At 53.3% G+C, this 24519-nt stretch overlaps 2 protein-coding genes and 2 non-coding genes across 4 annotated transcripts; 3 read left to right on the top strand and 1 right to left on the bottom strand.

Annotated features, from left to right (window-relative positions):
• Positions 1-1441: 1441 nt before the first annotated feature.
• On the bottom strand, positions 1442-9535 carry LOC105945805 (zinc finger CCHC domain-containing protein 3-like). Its single transcript, XM_031894214.1, has 2 exons — positions 9519-9535; positions 1442-2466 (listed from the first exon to the last, which is right to left on the bottom strand). Exons 1-2 carry the CDS (start codon positions 9533-9535, stop codon positions 1446-1448), a joined length of 1038 nt encoding a protein of 345 aa, XP_031750074.1. The 3' UTR covers positions 1442-1445.
• A 3559-nt stretch (positions 9536-13094) lies between these two features.
• On the top strand, positions 13095-18532 carry rpl13a (ribosomal protein L13a). The gene is made up of 9 exons (NM_001016486.2): positions 13095-13114; positions 15088-15171; positions 15460-15532; positions 15692-15757; positions 15865-15966; positions 16662-16747; positions 17366-17425; positions 17724-17846; positions 18409-18532. Exons 1-9 carry the CDS (start codon positions 13100-13102, stop codon positions 18493-18495), a joined length of 696 nt encoding a protein of 231 aa, NP_001016486.1. The 5' UTR covers positions 13095-13099; the 3' UTR covers positions 18496-18532.
• Positions 15321-15392, top strand: LOC116408099. Its single transcript, XR_004220733.1, has one exon. It is a non-coding gene; the product is annotated as a small nucleolar RNA Z195/SNORD33/SNORD32 family (small nucleolar RNA).
• LOC116408098 lies at positions 15562-15636 on the top strand. Its single transcript, XR_004220732.1, has one exon. It is a non-coding gene; the product is annotated as a small nucleolar RNA Z195/SNORD33/SNORD32 family (small nucleolar RNA).
• Positions 18533-24519: the final 5987 nt, after the last annotated feature.

The raw sequence follows: 24519 nt of genomic DNA, 5'->3' as shown, positions 1-24519 counted from the left end.
TCCTCGGCACCCTCTACTTTCTGCTGCCTCTGCATTAGCATAGGGAGAGAGGGCCGTCCAATTTAGCTAGCCTTGGCGAGTAGCAAGCCTCGGCTGCTAGCAAGCCTCGGCACCCTCTACTTTCTGCTGCCTTTGCATTAGCATAGGAAGAGAGGGCCAGCCAGTTTAGCTAGCCTTAGCGGCTAGCAATCCTCGGCGCCCTCTACTTTCTGCTGCCTCTGCATTAGCATAGGGAGAGAGGGCCGGCCAGTTTAGCTAGTCTTAGCGGCTAGCAATCCTCAGCACCCTCTACTTTCTGCTGCCTCTGAATTAGCATAGGGAGAGAGGGCCGGCCTGTTTAGCTAGCCTTGGTGGCTAGCAATCCTCGGCGCCCTCTTATTTCTGCTGCCTCTTCATTAGCATAGGATGAGAGGGCCGGCCAGTTTATCTAGCCTTGGCGGCTAGCAATCCTCAGCACCCTCTACTTTCTGCTGCCTCTGCATTAGCATAGAGAGAAAGGGCCGCAAAGGGCCAGCCAGTATAGCTAGCCTTGGCGGCTAGCAAACCTTGGCACCCTCTACTATCTGCTGCCTCTGCATTAGCATAGGGAGAGAGGGCCAAAGAGGGCCGGCCAGTTTAGCTAGCCTTGGCGGCTAGCCATCCTCGGCGCCATCTACTTTCTGCTGCCTCTGCATTAGCATAGGGAGAGGGCCGGCCAGTATAGCTAGCCTTGGCGGCTAGCCATCCTCGGCGCCCTCTACTTTTTGCTTCCTCTGCATTAGCATAGACAGAGAGGGCCGCAGAGGGCCGGCCAATTTAGCTAGCCTTGGCGGCTAGCAATCCTCGGCGCCCTCTACTTTCTGCTGCCTCTGCATTAGCATAGGGAGAGAGGGCCGGCCAGTTTAGCTAGCCTTGGTGGCTAGCAATCCTCGGTGACCTCTACTTTCTGCTTAATCTGCATTAGTATAGGGAGAGACAGCAGCAGAGGACCGGCCAATTTAGCTTGCCTTAACGGCAAGAAATCCTCGGCGCCCTCTATTTTCTGCTGCCTCTGCATTAGCATAGGGAGAGAGGGCTGCAAAGGGCCGGCCAGTTTAGCTAGCCTTAGCGGCTAGCAATCCTCGGCGCCCTCTACTTTCTGCTGCCTCTGTATTAGCATAGGGAGAGACAGCAGCAGAGGACCGGCCAGTTTAGCTAGCCTTAGCGGCTTGAAATCCTCGGCGCCCTCTACTTTCTGCTGCCTCTGCATTAGTATAGGGAGAGAGGGCTGCAAAGGGCCGGCCAGTTTAGCTTGCCTTAACGGCAAGAAATCCTCGGCGCCCTCTATTTTCTGCTGCCTCTGCATTAGTAAAGGTTTCAACTCAGTAATAAAGTGAAAAGTAGTAAACTACCAAACACTTCACAGCATCACTCGAATCCATATTTTCTCTTTATTTAATTTTTTTGTGTATTTTTTAAAAATAAAATTACGTTAAACCTCTAAAGTATCCTAGCAACAACCTTCTTACTTCCCTTGCTGGTCGACCTGTGATACATTCTTCTACTATATCTTGAAGCTCCTCCTCATTCGGCCAAGTACTCAAAGCCTCTTGAAGTATGTCATCCGACTTATCTTTATAATACTGATAGAGCTTTTCTCCTCTAGTAGGAGTTTCAACAGGCACATAATCAACAGATTCTGCTGAAGAGCTTACGTCTGCACCCTCTTTTTTCCTTTTTTTCTCTTTCTTTTCTTTTGCTCTTTTAACTTTAAGCTCACTCTGTGATGCTTGACTTACAATCTCCTCTTCATCGTGGGGCTTAGGAGCCAACTCAACCTGAATAGAAGACTTACCCACGGCCACATCAACCTCCTCAGGTTTAGCTTTCCTCTCTGGGCAAGCTGCATACAAGTGTCCTCCTTGAAAACAAAAGTTACATTTCCTTGGTAAAGGGCAACTTTTAAATTCATGACCAGTCTTACCACAGTTCTGGCATAGGACACATCCATCTGCCAGATGTCCATACTGTTTGCATCTTCTACAGAAATCCGGCATTCCACTGAAAAAACAATCAATGTTAACAGTTCCCAGTTGAAACCTCGCTGGTGGGTACATACCTTTTTTCCCAAGAACGGCTTTGAACCTATATTTTGAGGTCCATATTCCCAGCTCATTCAAAATCTTACCTCCGAAGGTCAACTTTTTACAGTACCTACCCAGAACCATTTCAATCTCTTTAAGAGGCACAAATGGTGAATACGTTTTAACCACCAATAAGATCTCCTCTTCTGCAAAATGCGGAAACACTTTAAATCCGCTTAACCGCGGATCAGCCGGATTTTCCTCCAGAATACTCACAAAGCTGTGAAAAACACCTTCTCCTTCAAAGGTAACATCATAGATGCCTCTCCTTGGATAGTCCTGGATCGCGAGAATTTCGTTCCTAGAGACTCTCCCGAACTCCTCCAGTATCACTTGAACAACGTAGATCAAGCTAGTGTTAGGGCTAGGGTTAGGGCTAGGGTTAGGGCTAGGGTTAGGGCTAGTGTTAGGGCTAGGGTTAGGGCTAGGGTTAGGGCTAGGGTTAGGGCTAGGGTTAGGGCTAAGCTTAGGGCTAGGGTTAGGGCTAGGGTTAGGGCTAGGGTTAGGGCTATGGGTTAGGGCTATGGGTTAGGGCTATGGGTTAGGGTTATGGGTTAGGGTTATGGGTTAGGGCTAGGGTTAGGGCTAGTGTTAGGGCTAGTGTTAGGGCTAGTGTTAGGGCTAGTGTTATGGCTAGGGCTAGTGTTAGGGCTAGTGCTTGTGTTAGGGCTAGTCTATTAGGGTTAGGGCTAGTGGTAGGGCTAGTGTTAGGGCTAGGGTTAGGGTTAAGGCTAGTGTTAGGTTTAGGGCTAGTGTAAGGGCTAGTGTTAGGGCTAGGTATAGGGCTAGTGTTAGGGCTAGTGTTAGGGCTAGTGTTAGGGCTAGTGTTAGGGCTAGTGTTAGGGCTAGTGTTAGGGCTAGTGTTAGGGCTAGTGTTAGGGCTAGTGTTAGGGCTAGTGTTAGGGCTAGTGTTAGGGCTAGTCTATTAGGGTTAGGGCTAGTATTAGGATTAGTGTTAGGGCTAGTGTAAGTGTATTAGGGTTACGGTTAGGGTTAGGGCTACTGGTAGGGTTAAGGTTAGTGGTAGTGTTAGGGCTAGTGGCAGTGTTAGGGCTAGTGGCAGTGTTAGGGCTAGTGGCAGTGTTAGGGCTAGTGGCAGTGTTAGGGCTAGTGGCAGTGTTAGGGCTAGTGGCTGTGTTAGGGCTAGTGTTAGGGCTAGGGCTAGTGTTAGGGTTAAGGTTAGGGCTAGTGTTAGGGTTACTGTTAGGGCTAGGGTTAGGGCAAGGTTAGTGTTAGGGCTAGTGTATTAAGGTTAGGGCTAGGGTTAGGGCTAGTGTTAGAGTGAGGGCTAGGGTTTGGGTTAGCGCTAGGGTTAGGGTTAGGGCTAGGGCTAGTGTTAGGGCTAGTGTTAGGGCTAGGGTTAGGGCTATGGGTTAGGGTTATGGGTTAGGGCTAGGGTTAGGGCTAGGGTTAGGGCTAGGGTTAGGGCTAGGGTTAGGGCTAGGGTTAGGGTTAGGGCTATGGGTTAGGGTTATGGGTTAGGGCTAGGGTTAGGGCTAGGGTTAGGGTTAGGGTTAGGGCTAGGGTTAGGGTTAGGGCTAGTGTTAGGTTTAGGGCTAGTGTAAGGGCTAGTGTTAGGGTTAGGGCTAGGTATAGGGCTAGTGTTAGGGCTAGTGTTAGGGCTAGTGTTAGGGCTAGTGTTAGGGCTAGGGCTAGTGTTAGGGCTAGTGTTAGGGCTAGTGTTAGGGCTACTGTTAGGGCTACTGTTAGGGCTAGTCTATTAGGGTTAGGGCTAGTGGTAGGGCTAGGGTTAGGGTTAGTGTTAGGGCTAGTGTTAGGGCTAGTGTTAAGGCTAGTGTTACGGCTGGGTATAGAACTAGGGCTAGTGTTAGGGCTAGTGTTAGGGCTAGTGTTAGGGCTAGTGTTAGGGCTAGTGTTAGGGCTAGTGTTAGGGCTAGTCTATTAGGGTTAGGCTAGTGGTAGGGTTAGGGCTAGTGATAGTATATTAGGATTAGTGTTAGGGCTAGTGTAAGTGTATTAGGGTTACGGTTAGGGCTAGGGTTAGGGTTAAGGTTAGGGCTAGGGTTAGGGCAAGGTTAGTGTTAGGGCTAGGGTTAGTGCTAGTGTATTAGGGTTAGGGCTAGGGTTAGGGTTAGGGCTAGTGTTAGAGTGAGGGCTAGGGTTAGGGCTAGGGTTTGGGTTAGGGCTAGGGTTAGGGCTAGGGTTAGGGCTAGTGTTAGGGCTAGTGTTAGGGCTAGGGTTAGGGCTAGGGTTAGGGCTAGGGTTAGGGCTATGGGTTAGGGTTATGGGTTAGGGCTAGGGTTAGGGCTAGGGTTAGGGCTAGGGTTAGGGCTAGGGTTAGGGTTAGGGCTAGTGTTAGGGCTAGTGTTAGGGCTAGTGTTAGGGCTAGGGCTAGGGCTAGGGCTAGGGCTAGGGCTAGGGCTAGGGCTAGTGTTAGGGCTAGTGCTAGTGTTAGGGCTAGTCTATTAGGGTTAGGGCTAGTGGTAGGGCTAGTGGTAGAGCTAGTGTTAGGGCTAGGGTTAGGGTTAAGGCTAGTGTTAGGTTTAGGGCTAGTGTAAGGGCTAGTGTTAGGGTTAGGGCTAGGTATAGGGCTAGTGTTAGGGCTAGTGTTAGGGCTAGTGTTAGGGCTAGGGCTAGTGTTAGGGCTAGTGTTAGGGCTACTGTTAGGGCTAGTCTATTAGGGTTAGGGCTAGTGGTAGGGCTAGGGTTAGGGTTAGTGTTAGGGCTAGTGTTAGGGCTAGTGTTAGGGATAGTGTATTAGGGTTAGGGCTACTGTGTATTAGGGTTAGTGTTAGGGCTGATGTTAGGGTTAGGGCTAGTGTTAGGGTTAGGGCTAGGGTTAGGGATAGGGTTAGGGCTAGGGCTAGGGTTAGGGCTAGGGCTATGGGTTAGGGTTATGGGTTAGGGCTAGGGCTAGTGTTAGGGCTAGTTTTAGGGTTTGGGCTAGGGTTAGGGCTAGTGTTAGGGCTAGTGTTAGGGCTAGGGTTAGGGCTAGGGTTAGGGCTAGGGTTAGGGCTATGGGTTAGGGTTATGGGTTAGGGCTAGGGTTAGGGCTAGGGTTAGGGCTAGGGTTAGGGCTAGGGTTAGGGTTAGGGCTAGTGTTAGGGCTAGTGTTAGGGCTAGTGTTAGGGCTAGGGCTAGGGCTAGGGCTAGGGCTAGGGCTAGTGTTAGGGCTAGTGCTAGTGTTAGGGCTAGTCTATTAGGGTTAGGGCTAGTGGTAGGGCTAGTGGTAGAGCTAGTGTTAGGGCTAGGGTTAGGGTTAAGGCTAGTGTTAGGTTTAGGGCTAGTGTAAGGGCTAGTGTTAGGGTTAGGGCTAGGTATAGGGCTAGTGTTAGGGCTAGTGTTAGGGCTAGGGCTAGTGTTAGGGCTAGTGTTAGGGCTACTGTTAGGGCTAGTCTATTAGGGTTAGGGCTAGTGGTAGGGCTAGGGTTAGGGTTAGTGTTAGGGCTAGTGTTAGGGCTAGTGTTAGGGATAGTGTATTAGGGTTAGGGCTACTGTGTATTAGGGTTAGTGTTAGGGCTGATGTTAGGGTTAGGGCTAGTGTTAGGGTTAGGGCTAGGGTTAGGGATAGGGTTAGGGCTAGGGTTAGGGCTAGGGTTAGGGCTATGGGTTAGGGTTATGGGTTAGGGCTAGGGCTAGTGTTAGGGCTAGTTTTAGGGTTTGGGCTAGGGTTAGGGCTAGTGTTAGGGTTAGGGTTAGGGCTTGTGTTAGGGCTAGGTCTAGTGTTAGGGTTAGGGCTAGGGTTAGGGCTAGGGTTAGGGCTAGTGTTAGGGTTAGGGTTAGGGATAGTGTTAGGGTTAGGGCTAGAGTTAGGGTTAGGGCTAGAGTTAGTGTTATGGTTAGGGCTATGGTTAGGGCTAGTGTTAGGGCTAGGGATAGGGTTAGGGATAGGGTTAGGGCTAGGGTTAGGGCTAGGGTTAGGGCTAGAGTTAGGGTTAGGGCTAGAGTTAGTGTTATGGTTAGGGCTATGGTTAGGGCTAGTGTTAGGGCTAGGGTTAGGGCTAGTGTTAGGGCTAGGGTTAGGGTTAAGGCTAGTGTTAGGTTTAGGGCTAGTGTAAGGGCTAGTGTTAGGGTTAGGGCTAGGTATAGGGCTAGTGTTAGGGCTAGTGTTAGGGCTAGGGCTAGTGTTAGGGCTAGTGTTAGTGTTAGGTCTAGTGTTAGGGCTACTGTTAGGGCTAGTCTATTAGGGTTAGGGCTAGTGGTAGGGCTAGGGTTAGGGTTAGTGTTAGGGCTAGTGTTAGGGCTAGTGTTAGGGATAGTGTATTAGGGTTAGGGCTACTGTGTATTAGGGTTAGTGTTAGGGCTAGGGTTAGGGCTGATGTTAGGGCTAGGGTTAGGGTTAGGGTTAGGGTTAGGGCTAGGGTTAGTGTTAGGGTTACGGCTAGGGTTAGGGCTAGAGTTACGGTTAGGGCTAGTGTTAGGGCTAGTTTTAGGGTTTGGGCTAGGGTTAGGGCTAGTGTTAGGGTTAGGGCTTGTGTTAGGGCTAGGTCTAGTGTTAGGGTTAGGGCTAGGGTTAGGGCTAGTGTTAGGGTTAGGGTTAGGGCTAGTGTTAGGGTTAGGGCTAGTGTTAGGGTTAGGGCTAGAGTTAGGGTTAGGGCTAGGGTTAGGGCTAGGGTTAGGGTTAGGGCTAGAGTTAGTGTTATGGTTAGGGCTATGGTTAGGGCTAGTGTTAGGGCTAGGGATAGGGTTAGGGATAGGGTTAGGGTTAGGGTTAGGGCTAGGGTTAGGGATAGGGATAGGGTTAGGGCTAGGGTTAGGGTTAGGGCTAGGGTTAGGGTTAGGGCTAGGGTTAGGGCTAGAGTTAGGGTTAGGGCTAGAGTTAGTGTTATGGTTAGGGCTATGGTTAGGGCTAGTGTTAGGGCTAGGGTTAGGGCTAGTGTTAGGGCTAGGGTCAGGGCTAGAGTCAGGGCTAGGGTTAGGGCTAGGGTTAGGGCTAGGGTTAGGGCTAGGGCTAGGGTTAGGGCTAGGGTTTGGTTTAGGGCTAGTGTTAGGCCTATTGTTAGGGTTAGTGTTAGGGCTGGGGTTAAGATTAGGGCTAGAGTTAGAGTTAGGGCTAAGGTTAGGGCTAGTGTTAGGGCTAGTGTTAGGGCTAGTGTTAGGGCTAGGGTTAGGGTTAGGGCTATGTTTAGGGCTAGGGTTAGGGCTAGGGTTAGGGTTAGGGTTAGGGCTTGGGTTAGGGCTATGGTTAGGGTTAGGGTTAGGGCTAGGGCTAGGGTTAGGGTTTGGTTTAGGGCTAGTGTTACGGTTAGGCCTAGTGCAATGGTTAGGGCTAGGGCTAGGGCTAGGGCTAGTGTTACGGCTAGGGTTAGGGTTAGGGCTAGGGCTAGTGTTAGGGCTAGTCTATTAGGGTTAGGGCTAGTGGTAGGTCTAGTATTAGGGCTAGGGTTAGGGTTAGGGCTAGTGTTAGGGCTAGTGTTAGGGCTAGTGTTAGGGCTAGTGTTAGGGCTAGTGTTAGGGTTAGGGTTATGGGTTAGGGCTAGGGTTAGGGCTAGGGTTAGGGCTAGGGTTAGGGCTAGGGTTAGGGTTAAGGCTAGTGTTAGGTTTAGGGCTAGTGTAAGGGCTAGTGTTAGGGTAAGGTATAGGGCTAGTGTTAGGGCTAGTGTTAGGGCTAGTGTTAGGGCTAGTGTTAGGGCTAGTGTTAGGGCTACTGTTAGGGCTAGTCTATTAGGGTTAGGGCTAGTGGTAGGGCTAGGGTTAGGGCTAGGGCTAGTGTTAGGGCTAGTGTTAGGGCTACTGTTAGGGCTACTGTTAGGGCTACTGTTAGGGCTACTGTTAGGGCTACTGTTAGGGCTACTGTTAGGGCTAGTCTATTAGGGTTAGGGCTAGTGGTAGGGTTAGGGCTAGTGGCAGTGTTAGGGCTAGTGGCAGTGTTAGGGCTAGTGGCAGTGTTAGGGCTAGTGGCAGTGTTAGGGCTAGTGGCAGTGTTAGGGCTAGTGCAGTGTTAGGGCTAGTGGCAGTGTTAGGGCTAGTGGCAGTGTTAGGGCTAGTGGCAGTGTTAGGGCTAGTGGCAGTGTTAGGGCTAGTGGCAGTGTTAGGGCTAGTGGCAGTGTTAGGGCTAGTGGCAGTGTTAGGGCTAGTGGTAGTGTTAGGGCTAGTGGCAGTGTTAGGGCTAGTGGCAGTGTTAGGGCTAGTGGCAGTGTTAGGGCTAGTGGCAGTGTTAGGGCTAGTGGTAGTGTTAGGGCTAGTGGCAGTGTTAGGGCTACTGTTAGGGCTACTGTTAGGGCTACTGTTAGGGCTACTGTTAGGGCTAGTGGCAGTGTTAGGGCTAGTGGCAGTGTTAGGGCTAGTGGCAGTGTTAGGGCTAGTGGTAGTGTTAGGGCTAGTGGCAGTGTTAGGGCTAGTGGTAGTGTTAGGGCTAGTGGTAGTGTTAGGGCTAGTGGCAGTGTTAGGGCTAGTGTTAGGGCTACTGTTAGGGCTACTGTTAGGGCTAGTGGCAGTGTTAGGGCTAGTGGCAGTGTTAGGGCTAGTGGCAGTGTTAGGGCTAGTGGCAGTGTTAGGGCTAGTGGCAGTGTTAGGGCTAGTGGCAGTGTTAGGGCTAGTGGTAGTGTTAGGGCTAGTGGTAGTGTTAGGGCTAGTGGCAGTGTTAGGGCTAGTGTTAGGGTTAGGGCTAGTGGCAGTGTTAGGGCTAGTGGTAGTGTTAGGGCTAGTGGTAGTGTTAGGGCTAGTGGCAGTGTTAGGGCTAGTGTTAGGGCTACTGTTAGGGCTACTGTTAGGGCTAGTGGCAGTGTTAGGGCTAGTGGCAGTGTTAGGGCTAGTGGCAGTGTTAGGGCTAGTGGCAGTGTTAGGGCTAGTGGCAGTGTTAGGGCTAGTGGCAGTGTTAGGGCTAGTGGTAGTGTTAGGGCTAGTGGTAGTGTTAGGGCTAGTGGCAGTGTTAGGGCTAGTGTTAGGGTTAGTGTTATATGCTTCGTGTGGCTTTAGCCTTAGCATTTACTGCTCTGCTACCTAACAAATCTGTGGCTAATTTAAAGGGAAACTATAGCAAAACTTAACACTTTGTAGAAGCTTTCATAAAAAAAAAATCTCTCTAAATGTAATGAATGTAAGAATCTGTACTGTTTAAGAAATAATGAAGTTTGTATTAATTATGAAAAGCAGGCATTCCCATAAATATGTATAACTTTAAAAGCTCACAAGAACAACAGTGTGTGTGATGCCTAGCACAGGTCAAGGCAAGCTTTAGTGTTCACGATGCTGTCAAACTTGTATCCACATGATAATGTGCCCACAACAGGTGCAAAACATTTGATAATATTATGAACCCCCACTTAGTGTTTGTTTGACTTAATTAACCTATGGTTCTGTTAGCTAGAATGGAAAGTGCTGGTACAAACTCGGCTATGAACTGTGGCTGGGGAGTAGCTAAACACAAACAGCAGTAGAAGAATACACACAGCCATAAATAAGACAGCCAGACTTACCTTTTAAGATCTGTGATCTCCAAGCTGCTGAACTTGCCTTGCTTTCACTTCCATCCTGTACTCCTTGGGCACATCAGTTAGTTAGTCTGCATGAGAGGAAAAGATGGAGGGACGCATTGGCTAGTGAATTCAAATAGCAGACAATTGCAGTGACCGGAGAGCAAAAGCCTGTATGCACTTATGGGGTACGCCCCTAGGAATTTTTCATGGCTGTGTTGCTCCCCAACTATTTTTATATTTAAATTTTGCTCACAGGTAATAAAGGTTGACCCCCTGTCTTAAAATGCCTGACATGGGCTTTCTACTGTTATACATAACACTGGCCACAAGATGTCAGCAGAGACCAAATTATCTCCGTAGACAAAATTAATATAGATTGTATGTATGTGAGTATGTATGGATATTCTTATTTATATACGCAGCCCTGTACAGCAGAACAATAAATAATACAAAGGGGGTCATTATAATAATAGATTAAAAAAAGTGTGATAATAATGTAACCCTTTCTTGGCACACTCACTTCTTTGGGCTGTATACTTGCTTAAACAGGAGCTTTAGTTCTCTTCGCAACATGAAAGATACTGAGAACTGGGATTTTAGCACAGTGTCTCCACCTAATGGACACTGAGGAGCAGCACACCTCAAGGGGGTTTCCACTAGAAAATATAATTAGCACACACTTTACAGCAAGGGTAACTTTATATAACAGTGTAAGGTTTGATATAATATCCTATATTTTCATAATCACATATGCATGTATATTGATACTTTGATACACTTTGATGCTTAGCATATCATACTCCATTTTAGAAATGTATCTCCATTTTGTAACAGCAAACAGCAAGGTTTGAACATCCCATAATAGTTGTTTTTCCCAAATAGTACACTTGCACAACTTGCACCTTATGAATATAAGCCTTGAGAAACAACTTAATCTTATCTATGCGCTGACGCATGTTATACTCCTTGTGTCCTCCTTAAAATTCCTGTCCCGCATTAGCCAAAATGATATTAAGCAACATGACTCTGTCACAATGATATTATGTCAAACCTGACAATCCCTCCTTTTATCACAAAGTGATAAGGCACTGTGTGGGGCAGTATATGGGGCAGTGTGTGTGGCAGTATATGGGGCAGTGTGTGGGGCAGTATATGGGGCAGTGCGCGGGGCAGTATATGGGGCAGTGCGCGGGGCAGTATATGGGGCAGTGCGCGGGGCAGTATATGGGGCACTGTGTGGGGCAGTATATGGGGCAGTGTGTGTGGCAGTGTGTGTGGCAGTGTATGGGGCAGTGTGTGTGGCAGTGCGTGGGGCAGTATATGGGGCAGTATATGGGGCAGTGAGTGGGGCAGTATATGGGGCAGAGTGGGGCAGTGCGCAGGGCAGTATATGTGGCAGTGAGTGGGGCAGTGCACGGGGCAGTATATGGGGCAGTGCGCAGGGCAGTATATGGGGCAGTGTGCGGGGCAGTATATGGGGCAGTGAGTGGGGCAGTATATGGGGCAGTGCGCAGGGCAGTATATGGGGCAGTGCGTGAGGCAGTATATGGGGCAGTGAGTGGGGCAGTGTGCGGGGCAGTATATGGGGCAGTGAGTGGGGCAGTGCGTGGGGCAGTGCTCGGGGCAGTGAGTGGAGCAGTATATGGGGCAGTATATGGGGCAGTGAGTGGAGCAGTATATGGGGCAGTGAGTGGGGCAGTGCGTGAGGCAGTATATGGGGCAGTATATGGGGCAGTGAGTGGAGCAGTATATGGGGCAGTGAGTGGAGCAGTATATGGGGCAGTGAGTGGAGCAGTATATGGGGCAGTGAGTGGAGCAGTATATGGGGCAGTGAGTGGGGCAGTGCGTGAGGCAGTATATGGGGCAGTATATGGGGCAGTGAGTGGGGCAGTATATGGGGCAGTGCGCAGGGCAGTATATGGGGCAGTGCGTGGGGCAGTATATGGGGCAGTGAGTGGGGCAGTATATGGGGCAGTGTGCGGGGCAGTATATGGGGCAGTGAGTGGGGCAGTGAGTGGGGCAGTGCGCGGGGCAGTATATGGGGCAGTGAGTGGGGCAGTGCGCGGGGCAGTATATGGGGCAGTGAGTGGGGCAGTATATGGGGCAGTGCGCAGGGCAGTATATGGGGCAGTGCGTGAGGCAGTATATGGGGCAGTGAGTGGGGCAGTATATGGGGCAGTATATGGGGCAGTGTGCGGGGCAGTATATGGGGCAGTGAGTGGGGCAGTGCGCGGGGCAGTATATGGGGCAGTGAGTGGGGCAGTGCGCGGGGCAGTATATGGGGCAGTGAGTGGGGCAGTATATGGGGCAGTGAGTGGAGCAGTATATGGGGCAGTGAGTGGAGCAGTATATGGGGCAGTGAGTGGGGCAGTGCGTGAGGCAGTATATGGGGCAGTATATGGGGCAGTGAGTGGAGCAGTATATGGGGCAGTGAGTGGAGCAGTATATGGGGCAGTGAGTGGGGCAGTGCGTGAGGCAGTATATGGGGCAGTATATGGGGCAGTGAGTGGAGCAGTATATGGGGCAGTGAGTGGAGCAGTATATGGGGCAGTGAGTGGGGCAGTGCGTGAGGCAGTATATGGGGCAGTGAGTGGAGCAGTATATGGGGCAGTGAGTGGGGCAGTGAGTGGGGCAGTGCGCGGGGCAGTATATGGGGCAGTGAGTGGGGCAGTGAGTGGGGCAGTATATGGGGCAGTGCGCAGGGCAGTATATGGGGCAGTGAGTGGAGCAGTATATGGGGCAGTGAGTGGGGCAGTGCGTGAGGCAGTATATGGGGCAGTGAGTGGGGCAGTGAGTGGGGCAGTATATGGGGCAGTGAGTGGGGCAGTGAGTGGGGCAGTATATGGGGCAGTATATGGGGCAGTGAGTGGGGCAGTATATGGGGCAGTGAGTGGAGCAGTATATGGGGCAGTGAGTGGGGCAGTGCGTGAGGCAGTATATGGGGCAGTATATGGGGCAGTGAGTGGGGCAGTATATGGGGCAGTGAGTGGAGCAGTATATGGGGCAGTGAGTGGGGCAGTGCGTGAGGCAGTATATGGGGCAGTATATGGGGCAGTGAGTGGAGCAGTATATGGGGCAGTGAGTGGGGCAGTGCGCGGGGCAGTATATGGGGCAGTGAGTGGGGCAGTATATGGGGCAGTGAGTGGGGCAGTATATGGGCAGTGAGTGGGGCAGTATATGGGGCAGTGAGTGGGGCAGTGAGTGGGCAGTGAGTGGGGCAGTGAGTGGGGCAGTGAGTGGGGCAGTGAGTGGGGCAGTGAGTGGGGCAGTGAGTGGGGCAGTGAGTGGGGCAGTGAGTGGGGCAGTGAGTGGGGCAGTGAGTGGGGCAGTGCGTAAGCAACAGGCAGCGCAGTATTAGAACTGGGCTCGCCCCAGGCCGGGCTCCCTATACAGCTCCGCACCCCCACCCCCCGGGCACCGGGCAGCTCTATGGTACCTGGGTACCAACGTAGCACTTTATGCCTGGACTGCCCCTAACCCCGCCCCCCATGAGGGACAACGTATGGAACCGCCTTCCCGGCGCTTTCCTGTCAGTGATGTCACTTCCGCCCCTGTTTACTGCGCGGTTAAGGCGCCCCCGTAGCTTTCCGGCAGCCCTTTCCCATCCGGCAGGCAAAGATGGCGGACGCTGCGGTGAGTGGCTCCTGTAGGAGCGGAGGTTTGGAGCCTCGGAGGGGGGGGAGAAGTCGGTGAGAGAGGGGGGAATAGTGCGGTAGGGACGGGGAGCGGCGTGTGAGGGAATATAGGGGAGGGCGGAGCGGAGTCACTGGCTGGGCTTCCCACGTGTGTGGTACCGGGCTCCTGGGGGACATCGGGCTGCGGGTACCGGGCTCCTGGGGGACATCGGGCTGCGGGTACCGGGCTCCTGGGGGACATCGGGCTGCGGGTACCGGGCTGCTGGGGGACATCGGGCTGCGGGTACCGGGCTCCTGGGGGACATCGGGCTGCCATGTGACCCCCTGTCTGGACCCGCTATTAACCACTCGGTCGGTATTTGGGCCTTGGGAAGCGGCAGCCTGAATGTCCGGCCCAGCTGAGCCCATCCCATTCCCTACATCTGCCCTATTCCCTATAGAACTGCCCCCCTCTGGGTCACTAGGGGTCCATATAATACTGATAGTAACCCACTGGTCCCATAAAGTGTGAGTGAGGGGCGTATAGTGAGTGAGGGGCGCATAGTGAGTGAGGGGCGCATAGTGAGTGAGGGGCGCATAGTGAGTGAGGGGCGCATAGTGAGTGAGGGGCGCATAGTGAGTGAGGGGCGGCGCATAGTGAGTGAGGGGCGGCGTATAGTGAGTGAGGGGCGGCGTATAGTGAGTGAGGGGCGTATAGTGAGTGAGGGGCGCGCATAGCGAGTGAGGGGCGTATAGCGAGTGAGGGGCGTATAGTGAGTGAGGGGCGCGCATAGCGAGTGAGGGGCGTATAGCGAGTGAGGGGCGTATAGCGAGTGAGGGGCGCATAGTGAGTGAGGGGCGGCGTATAGCGAGTGAGGGGCGTATAGCGAGTGAGGGGCGTATAGCGAGTGAGGGGCGTATAGCGAGTGAGGGGCGCATAGTGAGTGAGGGGCGCATAGTGAGTGAGGGGCGCATAGTGAGTGAGGGGCGCATAGTGAGTGAGGGGCGGCGCATAGTGAGTGAGGGGCGGCGTATAGTGAGTGAGGGGCGGCGTATAGTGAGTGAGGGGCGTATAGTGAGTGAGGGGCGCGCATAGCGAGTGAGGGGCGTATAGCGAGTGAGGGGCGTATAGTGAGTGAGGGGCGCGCATAGCGAGTGAGGGGCGTATAGCGAGTGAGGGGCGTATAGTGAGTGAGGGGCGCGCATAGTGAGTGAGGGGCGCGCATAGTGAGTGAGGGGCGTATAGTGAGTGAGGGGCGCGCATAGCGAGTGAGGGGCGCATAGTGAGTGAGGGGCGTATAGTGAGTGAGGGGCGTATAGTGAGTGAGGGGCGTATAGTGAGTGAGGGGCGTATAGTGAGTGAGGGGCGTATAGTGAGTGAGGGGCGTGCATAGCGAGTGAGGGGCGTATAGCGAGTGAGGGGCGCGCATAGTGAGTGAGGGACGTATAGTGAGTGAGGGACGTATAGTGAGTGAGGGACGTATAGTGAGTGAGGGGCGCATAGTGAGTGAGGGGCGCATAGTGAGTGAGGGGCGCATAGTGAGTGAGGGGCGCATAGTGAGTGGGGGGCGCATAGTGAGTGGGGGGCGCATAGTGAGTGGGGGGCGCATAGCGAGTGGGGGGCGCATAGCGAGTGGGGGGCGCATAGCGAGTGGGGGGCGCATAGCGAGTGGGGGGCGCATAGCGAGTGGGGGGCGCATAGCGAGTGGGGGGCGCATAGCGAGTGGGGGGCGCATAGCGAGTGGGGGGCGCATAGCGAGTGGGGGGCGCATAGCGAGTGGGGGGCGCATAGCGAGTGGGGGGCGCATAGCGAGTGGGGGGCGCATAGCGAGTGGGGGGCGCATAGCGAGTGAGGGGCGCGCATAGCGAGTGAGGGGCACACTGTGCGGGGGGGAGACAGTGAGTGGGGGACATATAGTGAGTGGGGGACATATAGTGAGTGGGGGGTACACTGCGGGGGGAGACAGTGAGTGACATGTGTTTCTCTTACAGAACAAGAAGCTGATGAAAGACATTGCCAGGGTGAGTCTCCCCGGCCTGCACAAGAGCTCTGGGGGCTTCAAGTCTGCCAGGCAGGTAAGTGTATCTGCCCCAAGCTACTGTGTATCTGCCCCTGGCTACTGTTTGCTCCTCTGCCACTAGCTGTAACATGCTGATTCCTCCTGCCCCACCTTCCTAGCCCTCTTACTGTTGGTACTGTAGGTGCAGTTAGGAAGGGTACCAGCGATGTCTGTGATGAGTTGAGTTCTTTGAGTTGCGCTATGAAACCACCCTACATGCACTACCATCTGAGACTCGCTGATAGGAGGTGCCGGCGCTGCCCCAAACCTGCCCACCCTTCATCTCTCTTCGCTTCCTCCTCAGGTTCTGATCATTGATGGCCGAGGGCATCTTCTTGGGAGACTCGCCGCTATTGTGGCCAAGCAGGTTCTGCTGGGTGAGTGGGACCCGTGGGTTCTGGGGGCAGAGGTCAATGATGATGGTTCTTGTTCGAGTTTAATGCCAATGAGACAACTTGCATGCACTACCATCTGAGACCTACGTGTGGCGCCCCGTGGCCCCGGCCCTGCAGCTGCTAACATTGCTTTTCTTTTAGGCCGCAAAGTGGTGGTGGTTCGATGCGAAGGCATAAACATCTCCGGCAACTTCTACCGCAACAAGCGTAAGTTCTGCCTTTTGGCCTTGCACAAATTGCACCCCCAGACTTCCTGGGGCTTGGGGAGGGGTTCTGTGCAGCCGTTGGGGTGATGAGTCTGTTTCTCTCAACAGTTAAGTACCTGGCGTTCCTGCGCAAGCGAATGAACACCAACCCATCCCGGGGGCCCTACCATTTCAGAGCACCCAGCCGCATCTTCTGGAGGACAGTAAGGGGTATGTGCCAAGCAGGGGGTATATGTATGCCACGCAGTCTCTGTAGCCGGTGCCCTACTGGTGAATGGGTTCTTGCTAGTGACATATAAGCAAAAGTCTACAAACATAGGTGAAATATCAATTTCAGCTATAGAAAAAGTGTTGGACTGGGGTGTCCTGACCTTCCATCTTGGGGGGGGGGGGGGCCTCCACCCCCCTGCGCTAACGCATGTCATGCCACATTCATCGAGGGTGAGGGTGGTGGGCGTAAGCTGCAGGAAGGGCTTTAGATTTCCCGGTGTTTCACTGGGCCCAGTGTGACCCTGGGAATTAACTAAGGGGGGGGGGGGGCTCAATACTCAAAGTTTGCTCTCCCAGGGTGGGCTTCAACTGAAAGTCTGAAAACCACTGCCGTAAAGGGTTACTGGGCCCCTAGGGGCTGCCCCTTTCAGTAGGTACTGCAGGCAGGGTTATGGCCTGTATATTGCCCACAGCAAGTAATGGCAAAGTGTGTGCTGCCTAAAGCTGTGTAGATGGCATAGAGCGGGGCACAGTTGTGTGTATCCTGTGGGTCTGCGCAATGGGGGGGGGCAGCCATACACAATGGAAGAGCCAATATGTAGCCCCCCTCTGCATGGGTTCTGTGTGCAGAGATCCTACTGGGGGTAGATATGTTGTAATTGCCTTATTGGCTGAATCCTCTCTTTGTGCATTAGGCATGCTGCCACATAAGACCAAGAGAGGCCAGGCTGCTCTGGAGCGACTGAAGGTCTTCGATGGAATCCCACCTCCCTATGACAAGGTTCCAGTATAAACCCAGTGCCACTCGCTGCCCCACAGGCGCCTGTCTGACCATTCTTACCCAGTACCACTCACCCCCCTACAGGGGCCTGTCTGACCTTGCCCAGTGCCACTCACTGCTGCCCCACAGGCGCCTGTCTGACTCTTACCCAGTGCCACTCTGCCCCACAGGCGCCTGTCTGACTCTTACCCAGTGCCACTCACTGCCCCACAGGCGCCTGTCTGACTCTTACCCAGTGCCACTCTGCCCCACAGGCGCCTGTCTGACTCTTACCCAGTGCCACTCTGCCCCACAGGCGCCTGTCTGACTCTTACCCAGTGCCACTCTGCCCCACAGGCGCCTGTCTGACTCTTACCCAGTGCCACTCTGCCCCACAGGCGCCTGTCTGACTCTTACCCAGTGCCACTCTGCCCCACAGGCGCCTGTCTGACTCTTACCCAGTGCCACTCTGCCCCACAGGCGCCTGTCTGACTCTTACCCAGTGCCACTCTGCCCCACAGGCGCCTGTCTGACTCTTACCCAGTGCCACTCTGCCCCACAGGCGCCTGTCTGACTCTTACCCAGTGCCACTCTGCCCCACAGGCGCCTGTCTGACTGTTCTTACCTTGTGTTTAACAGAGGAAGCGCATGGTGGTTCCTGCTGCCCTGAAGATCGTGCGCCTCAAGCCAACACGGAAGGTAAGTGCAATAAAGGCTTTTAGCTAGTACCTACCTTCATTCTGATTCTTGTTGCCCAGATGCCTGAGACCATATCCAGGTCTGTGGGGCACTGAGAAAGCTCTAAAGGCATTGAGCACCACACCTGCCTAGTGAGAGGGGGACCCTAGTCTGGTTTGTTGCCCAATGAGGAGGGAGGGGACGCTAGTCTGGTTTGTTGTCCAATGGGGAGGGAGGGGGACCCTAGTCGGTTCCTTGCTGGGCAAATAATGAACAGTAGCTTACTCCTGCCCAATCCCTATGACTTGTTTTATTGCAGTTTGCTTTCCTCGGCCGCCTTGCCCATGAAGTTGGCTGGAAATACCAGGCAGTGACTGCAACCTTGGAGGAGAAGAGAAAGGAGAAGGCCAAGATTCATTATAACAAAAAGAAGATTATTGTGGTGAGTAAAAGGCAATGTGGGAGTGGCCCCCCGGGCAGAACCAAGGGGGCAGTGTAAGAGTGGCCCCCCCCGGGCGGAACCAAGGGGGCAGTGTAAGAGTGGCCCCCCCCGGGCGGAACCAAGGGGGCAGTGTAAGAGTGGCCCCCCCCGGGCGGAACCAAGGGGGCAGTGTAAGAGTGGCCCCCCCCGGGCGGAACCAAGGGGGCAGTGTAAGAGTGGCCCCCCCCGGGCGGAACCAAGGGGGCAGTGTAAGAGTGGCCCCCCCCGGGCGGAACCAAGGGGGCAGTGTAAGAGTGGCCCCCCGGGCGGAACCAAGGGGGCAGTGTGGGAGTGGCCCCCCGGGTGGAACCAAGCAGGCAGTGTGGGAGTGGCCCCCCGGGCGGAACCAAGCGGGCAGTGTGGGAGTGGCCCCCCGGGCGGAACCAAGCGGGCAGTGTGGGAGTGGCCCCCCGGGTGGAACCAAGCAGGCAGTGCTGAAGGGAATGTTGGGAGGAGATGTGGCTTAGCCGCTTTGTTTTTGTATTAAGTAATTTAACCTTTTCTCTTCTGGTTTCTTTTCCAGAAACTCCGAAAACAAGCAGAAAAGAACGTTGAGAGCAAAATCTCCAAATACACGGATGTCCTGAAGCAATATGGCATCCTTGTCTAACTCCTCTCCTGTGTACAATAAATTTGTTATCAATTAACCTGCCCCCCCCGTGATTTACTGCCTGCGTGTCTCTCGCTGGGCCCCGAATGCTTACATACTGGTATGGGGGGGCCCTGTCGAGCTTAGCAGTGTGCCCGTTATATGGCTGTGCCCACAACCTTACAGCTCTAGGCAACTTGCAATTGGTCTTTTGTGTCTTTTTTCTTATATCCTCTGCAAGACTTACATTTGCAGCTGCTGTCTGGTTCGTAGGGAATATTTACCCCAGCAACCTGTTAGCAGTTAATTTGAAACCAATAAAACTGGGTGGGGTGCCAGGCAGAGTGTTCTGCTCACACAAACACTAGTATGTCACACGTGTGCCCATAGACTGCGTGACTGCCTTGTCTGCAACATGGTAGCCTGTGACCAACACAAAACATTAAGTTAATTTCAAGGTCCCTAAGGGCCCTAACCTTTGTTCCCTTAATTATCAGTGGGGCCCTAACCTTTGTTCCCTTAATTATCAGTGGGGCCCTAACCTTTGTTCCCTTAATTATCAGTGGGGCCCTAACCTTTGTTCCCTTAATTATCAGTGGGGCCCTAACCTTTGTTGTTCCCTTAATTATCAGTGGGGCCCTAACCTTTGTTATTCCCTTAATTATCAGTGGGGCCCTAACCTTTGTTCCCTTAATTATCAGTGGGGCCCTAACCTTTGTTCCCTTAATTATCAGTGGGGCCCTAACATTTGTTATTCCCTTAATTATCAGTGGGGCCCTAACCTTTGTTATTCCCTTAATTATCAGTGGGGCCCTAACCTTTGTTCCCTTAATTATCAGTGGGGCCCTAACCTTTGTTATTCCCTTAATTATCAGTGGGGCCCTAACCTTTGTTATTCCCTTAATTATCAGTGGGGCCCTAACCTTTGTTCCCTTAATTATCAGTGGGGCCCTAACCTTTGTTCCCTTAATTATCAGTGGGGCCCTAACATTTGTTATTCCCTTAATTATCAGTGTGGCCCTAACATTTGTTATTCCCTTAATTATCAGTGTGGCCCTAACATTTGTTATTCCCTTAATTATCAGTGGGGCCCTAACATTTGTTATTCCCTTAATTATCAGTGTGGCCCTAACATTTGTTATTCCCTTAATTATCAGTGTGGCCCTAACCTTTGTTATTCCCTTAATTATCAGTGGGGCCCTAACCTTTGTTATTCCCTTAATTATCAGTGGGGCCCTAACCTTTGTTATTCCCTTAATTATCAGTGGGGCCCTAACCTTTGTTATTCCCTTAATTATCAGTGGGGCCCTAGCCTTTGTTATTCCCTTAATTATCAGTGGGGCCCTAACCTTTGTTATTCCCTTAATTATCAGTGGGGCCCTAGCCTTTGTTATTCCCTTAATTATCAGTGGGGCCCTAACCTTTGTTATTCCCTTAATTATCAGTGGGGCCCTAACCTTTGTTATTCCCTTAATTATCAGTGGGGCCCTAACCTTTGTTATTCCCTTAATTATCAGTGGGGCCCTAACCTTTGTTATTCCCTTAATTATCAGTGGGGCCCTAACCTTTGTTATTCCCTTAATTATCAGTGGGGCCCTAGCCTTTGTTATTCCCTTAATTATCAGTGGGGCCCTAACCTTTGTTATTCCCTTAATTATCAGTGGGGCCCTAACATTTGTTATTCCCTTAATTATCAGTGGGGCCCTAACATTTGTTATTCCCTTAAAGGACAAGGCAACGCAAAATATAATTTTTTGCCTAATAAAAGAAACCAAAATTCTAAGCAGCTTTGCAATATACATTTATTGCAAGTTTGTAATGGTTTTTGAGTTATTTGTATATATAATTGCTATTAGAAGCAGTGTTTGCCTGTGCTTTCTATTCTCTGCCCTGGTGGCTCAGACTGTTGAAACACTGTAACACAAGGCAGCAGCCTGACAGACCTGACTCGCTGGGGGAGACTGACCCCTGAAACACTGTAACACAAGGCAGCAGCCTGACAGACCTGACTCGCTGGGGGAGACTGACCCCTGAAACAGTGTAACACAGGGCAGCAGCCTGACAGACCTGACTCGCTGGGGGAGACTGATCCCTGAAACAGTGTAACACAGGGCAGCAGCCTGACAGACCTGACTCACTGGGGGAGACTGACCCCTGAAACACTGTAACACAGGGCAGCAGCCTGACAGACCTGACTCGCTGGGGGAGACTGACCCCTGAAACAGTGTAACACAGGGCAGCAGCCTGACAGACCTGACTCGCTGGGGGAGACTGACCCCTGAAACAGTGTAACACAAGGCAGCAGCCTGACAGACCTGACTCGCTGGGGGAGACTGACCCCTGAAACAGTGTAACACAAGGCAGCAGCCTGACAGACCTGACTCACTGGGGGGAGACCGACCCCTGAAACACTGTAACACAGGGCAGCAGCCTGACAGACCTGACTCGGTGGGGGAGACTGACCCCTGAAACAGTGTAACACAGGGCAGCAGCCTGACAGACCTGACTCGCTGGGGGAGACTGACCCCTGAAACACTGTAACACAAGGCAGCAGCCTGACAGACCTGACTCGCTGGGGGAGACTGACCCCTGAAACAGTGTAACACAAGGCAGCAGCCTGACAGACCTGACTCACTGGGGGGAGACCGACCCCTGAAACACTGTAACACAGGGCAGCAGCCTGACAGACCTGACTCGGTGGGGGAGACTGACCCCTGAAACACTGTAACACAAGGCAGCAGCTTGACAGACCTGACTCGCTGGGGGAGACTGACCCCTGAAACACTGTAACACAAGGCAGCAGCCTGACAGACCTGACTCGCTGGGGGAGACTGACCCCTGAAACACTGTAACACAGGGCAGCAGCCTGACAGACCTGACTCACTGGGGGAGACTGACCCCTGAAACACTGTAACACAAGGCAGCAGCCTGACAGACCTGACTCACTGGGGGAGACTGACCCCTGAAACAGTGTAACACAAGGCAGCAGCCTGACAGACCTGACTCGCTGGGGGAGACTGACCCCTGAAACAGTGTAACACAAGGCAGCAGCCTGACAGACCTGACTCGCTGGGGGAGACTGACCCCTGAAACAGTGTAACACAGGGCAGCAGCCTGACAGACCTGACTCGCTGGGGGAGACTGACCCCTGAAACAGTGTAACACAAGGCAGCAGCCTGACAGACCTGACTCGCTGGGGGAGACTGACCCCTGAAACAGTGTAACACAAGGCAGCAGCCTGACAGACCTGACTCGCTGGGGGAGACTGACCCCTGAAACAGTGTAACACAGGGCAGCAGCCTGACAGACCTGACTCGCTGGGGGAGACTGATCCCTGAAACAGTGTAACACAAGGCAGCAGCCTGACAGACCTGACTCACTGGGGGAGACTGACCCCTGAAACACTGTAACACAGGGCAGCAGCCTGACAGACCTGACTCGCTGGGGAGACTGACCCCTGAAACAGTGTAACACAGGGCAGCAGCCTGACAGACCTGACTCGCTGGGGGAGACTGACCCCTGAAACAGTGTAACACAAGGCAGCAGCCTGACAGACCTGACTCGCTGGGGGAGACTGACCCCTGAAACAGTGTAACACAAGGCAGCAGCCTGACAGACCTGACTCACTGGGGGGAGACCGACCCCTGAAACACTGTAACACAGGGCAGCAGCCTGACAGACCTGACTCGGTGGGGGAGACTGACCCCTGAAACACTGTAACACAAGGCAGCAGCTTGACAGACCTGACTCGCTGGGGGAGACTGACCCCTGAAACACTGTAACACAAGGCAGCAGCCTGACAGACCTGACTCGCTGGGGGAGACTGACCCCTGAAACACTGTAACACAGGGCAGCAGCCTGACAGACCTGACTCACTGGGGGAGACTGACCCCTGAAACACTGTAACACAAGGCAGCAGCCTGACAGACCTGACTCACTGGGGGAGACTGACCCCTGAAACAGTGTAACACAAGGCAGCAGCCTGACAGACCTGACTCGCTGGGGGAGACTGACCCCTGAAACAGTGTAACACAAGGCAGCAGCCTGACAGACCTGACTCGCTGGGGGAGACTGACCCCTGAAACAGTGTAACACAAGGCAGCAGCCTGACAGACCTGACTCGCTGGGGGAGACTGACCCCTGAAACAGTGTAACACAAGGCAGCAGCCTGACAGACCTGACTCACTGGGGGAGACTGACCCCTGAAACAGTGTAACACAAGGCAGCAGCCTGACAGACCTGACTCGCTGGGGGAGACTGACCCCTGAAACAGTGTAACACAAGGCAGCAGCCTGACAGACCTGACTCGCTGGGGGAGACTGACCCCTGAAACAGTGTAACACAAGGCAGCAGCCTGACAGACCTGACTCACTGGGGGAGACTGACCCCTGAAACAGTGTAACACAAGGCAGCAGCCTGACAGACCTGACTCGCTGGGGGAGACTGACCCCTGAAACAGTGTAACACAGGGCAGCAGCCTGACAGACCTGACTCGCTGGGGGAGACTGACCCCTGAAACAGTGTAACACAGGGCAGCAGCCTGACAGACCTGACTCACTGGGGGAGACTGACCCCTGAAACACTGTAACACAAGGCAGCAGCCTGACAGACCTGACTCACTGGGGGAGACTGACCCCTGAAACACTGTAACACAAGGCAGCAGCCTGACAGACCTGACTCGCTGGGGGAGACTGACCCCTGAAACAGTGTAACACAAGGCAGCAGCCTGACAGACCTGACTCGCTGGGGGAGACTGACCCCTGAAACAGTGTAACACAGGGCAGCAGCCTGACAGACCTGACTCACTGGGGGAGACTGACCCCTGAAACACTGTAACACAAGGCAGCAGCCTGACAGACCTGACTCACTGGGGGAGACTGACCCCTGAAACACTGTAACACAAGGCAGCAGCCTGACAGACCTGACTCGCTGGGGGAGACTGACCCCTGAAACAGTGTAACACAAGGCAGCAGCCTGACAGACCTGACTCGCTGGGGGAGACTGACCCCTGAAACAGTGTAACACAAGGCAGCAGCCTGACAGACCTGACTCACTGGGGGAGACTGACCCCTGAAACACTGTAACACAAGGCAGCAGCCTGACAGACCTGACTCGCTGGGGGAGACTGACCCCTGAAACAGTGTAACACAGGGCAGCAGCCTGACAGACCTGACTCGCTGGGGGAGACTGACCCCTGAAACAGTGTAACACAGGGCAGCAGCCTGACAGACCTCACTCGCTGGGGGAGACTGACCCCTGAAACACTGTAACACAAGGCAGCAGCCTGACAGACCTGACTCGCTGGGGGAGACTGACCCCTGAAACACTGTAACACAAGGCAGCAGCCTGACAGACCTGACTCGCTGGGGGAGACTGACCCCTGAAACAGTGTAACAGAAGGCAGCAGCCTGACAGACCTGACTCGCTGGGGGAGACTGACCCCTGAAACACTAACACAAGGCAGCAGCCTGACAGACCTGACTCGCTGGGGGAGACTGACCCCTGAAACAGTGTAACACAAGGCAGCAGCCTGACAGACCTGACTCACTGGGGGAGACTGACCCCTGAAACACTGTAACACAGGGCAGCAGCCTGACAGACCTGACTCACTGGGGGAGACTGACCCCTGAAACACTAACACAAGGCAGCAGCCCGACAGACCTGACTCGCTGGGGGAGACTGACCCCTGAAACACTAACACAAGGCAGCAGCCCGACAGACCTGACTCGCTGGGGGAGACTGACCCCTGAAACAGTGTAACACAAGGCAGCAGCCTGACAGACCTGACTCACTGGGGGAGACTGACCCCTGAAACAGTGTAACACAAGGCAGCAGCCTGACAGACCTGACTCGCTGGGGGAGACTGACCCCTGAAACACTGTAACACAAGGCAGCAGCCTGACAGACCTGACTCACTGGGGGAGACTGACCCCTGAAACAGTGTAACACAAGGCAGCAGCCTGACAGACCTGACTCGCTGGGGGAGACTGACCCCTGAAACAGTGTAACACAAGGCAGCAGCCTGACAGACCTGACTCACTGGGG

This window comes from Xenopus tropicalis, chromosome 10 (assembly GCF_000004195.4).
Source record: "Xenopus tropicalis strain Nigerian chromosome 10, UCB_Xtro_10.0, whole genome shotgun sequence".
NCBI classification, from domain to species: Eukaryota; Metazoa; Chordata; class Amphibia; order Anura; family Pipidae; genus Xenopus; species Xenopus tropicalis.
The sequence above is the reverse complement of the archived record's forward strand: the minus strand, read 5'-3'. Positions and strand labels throughout refer to the sequence as shown.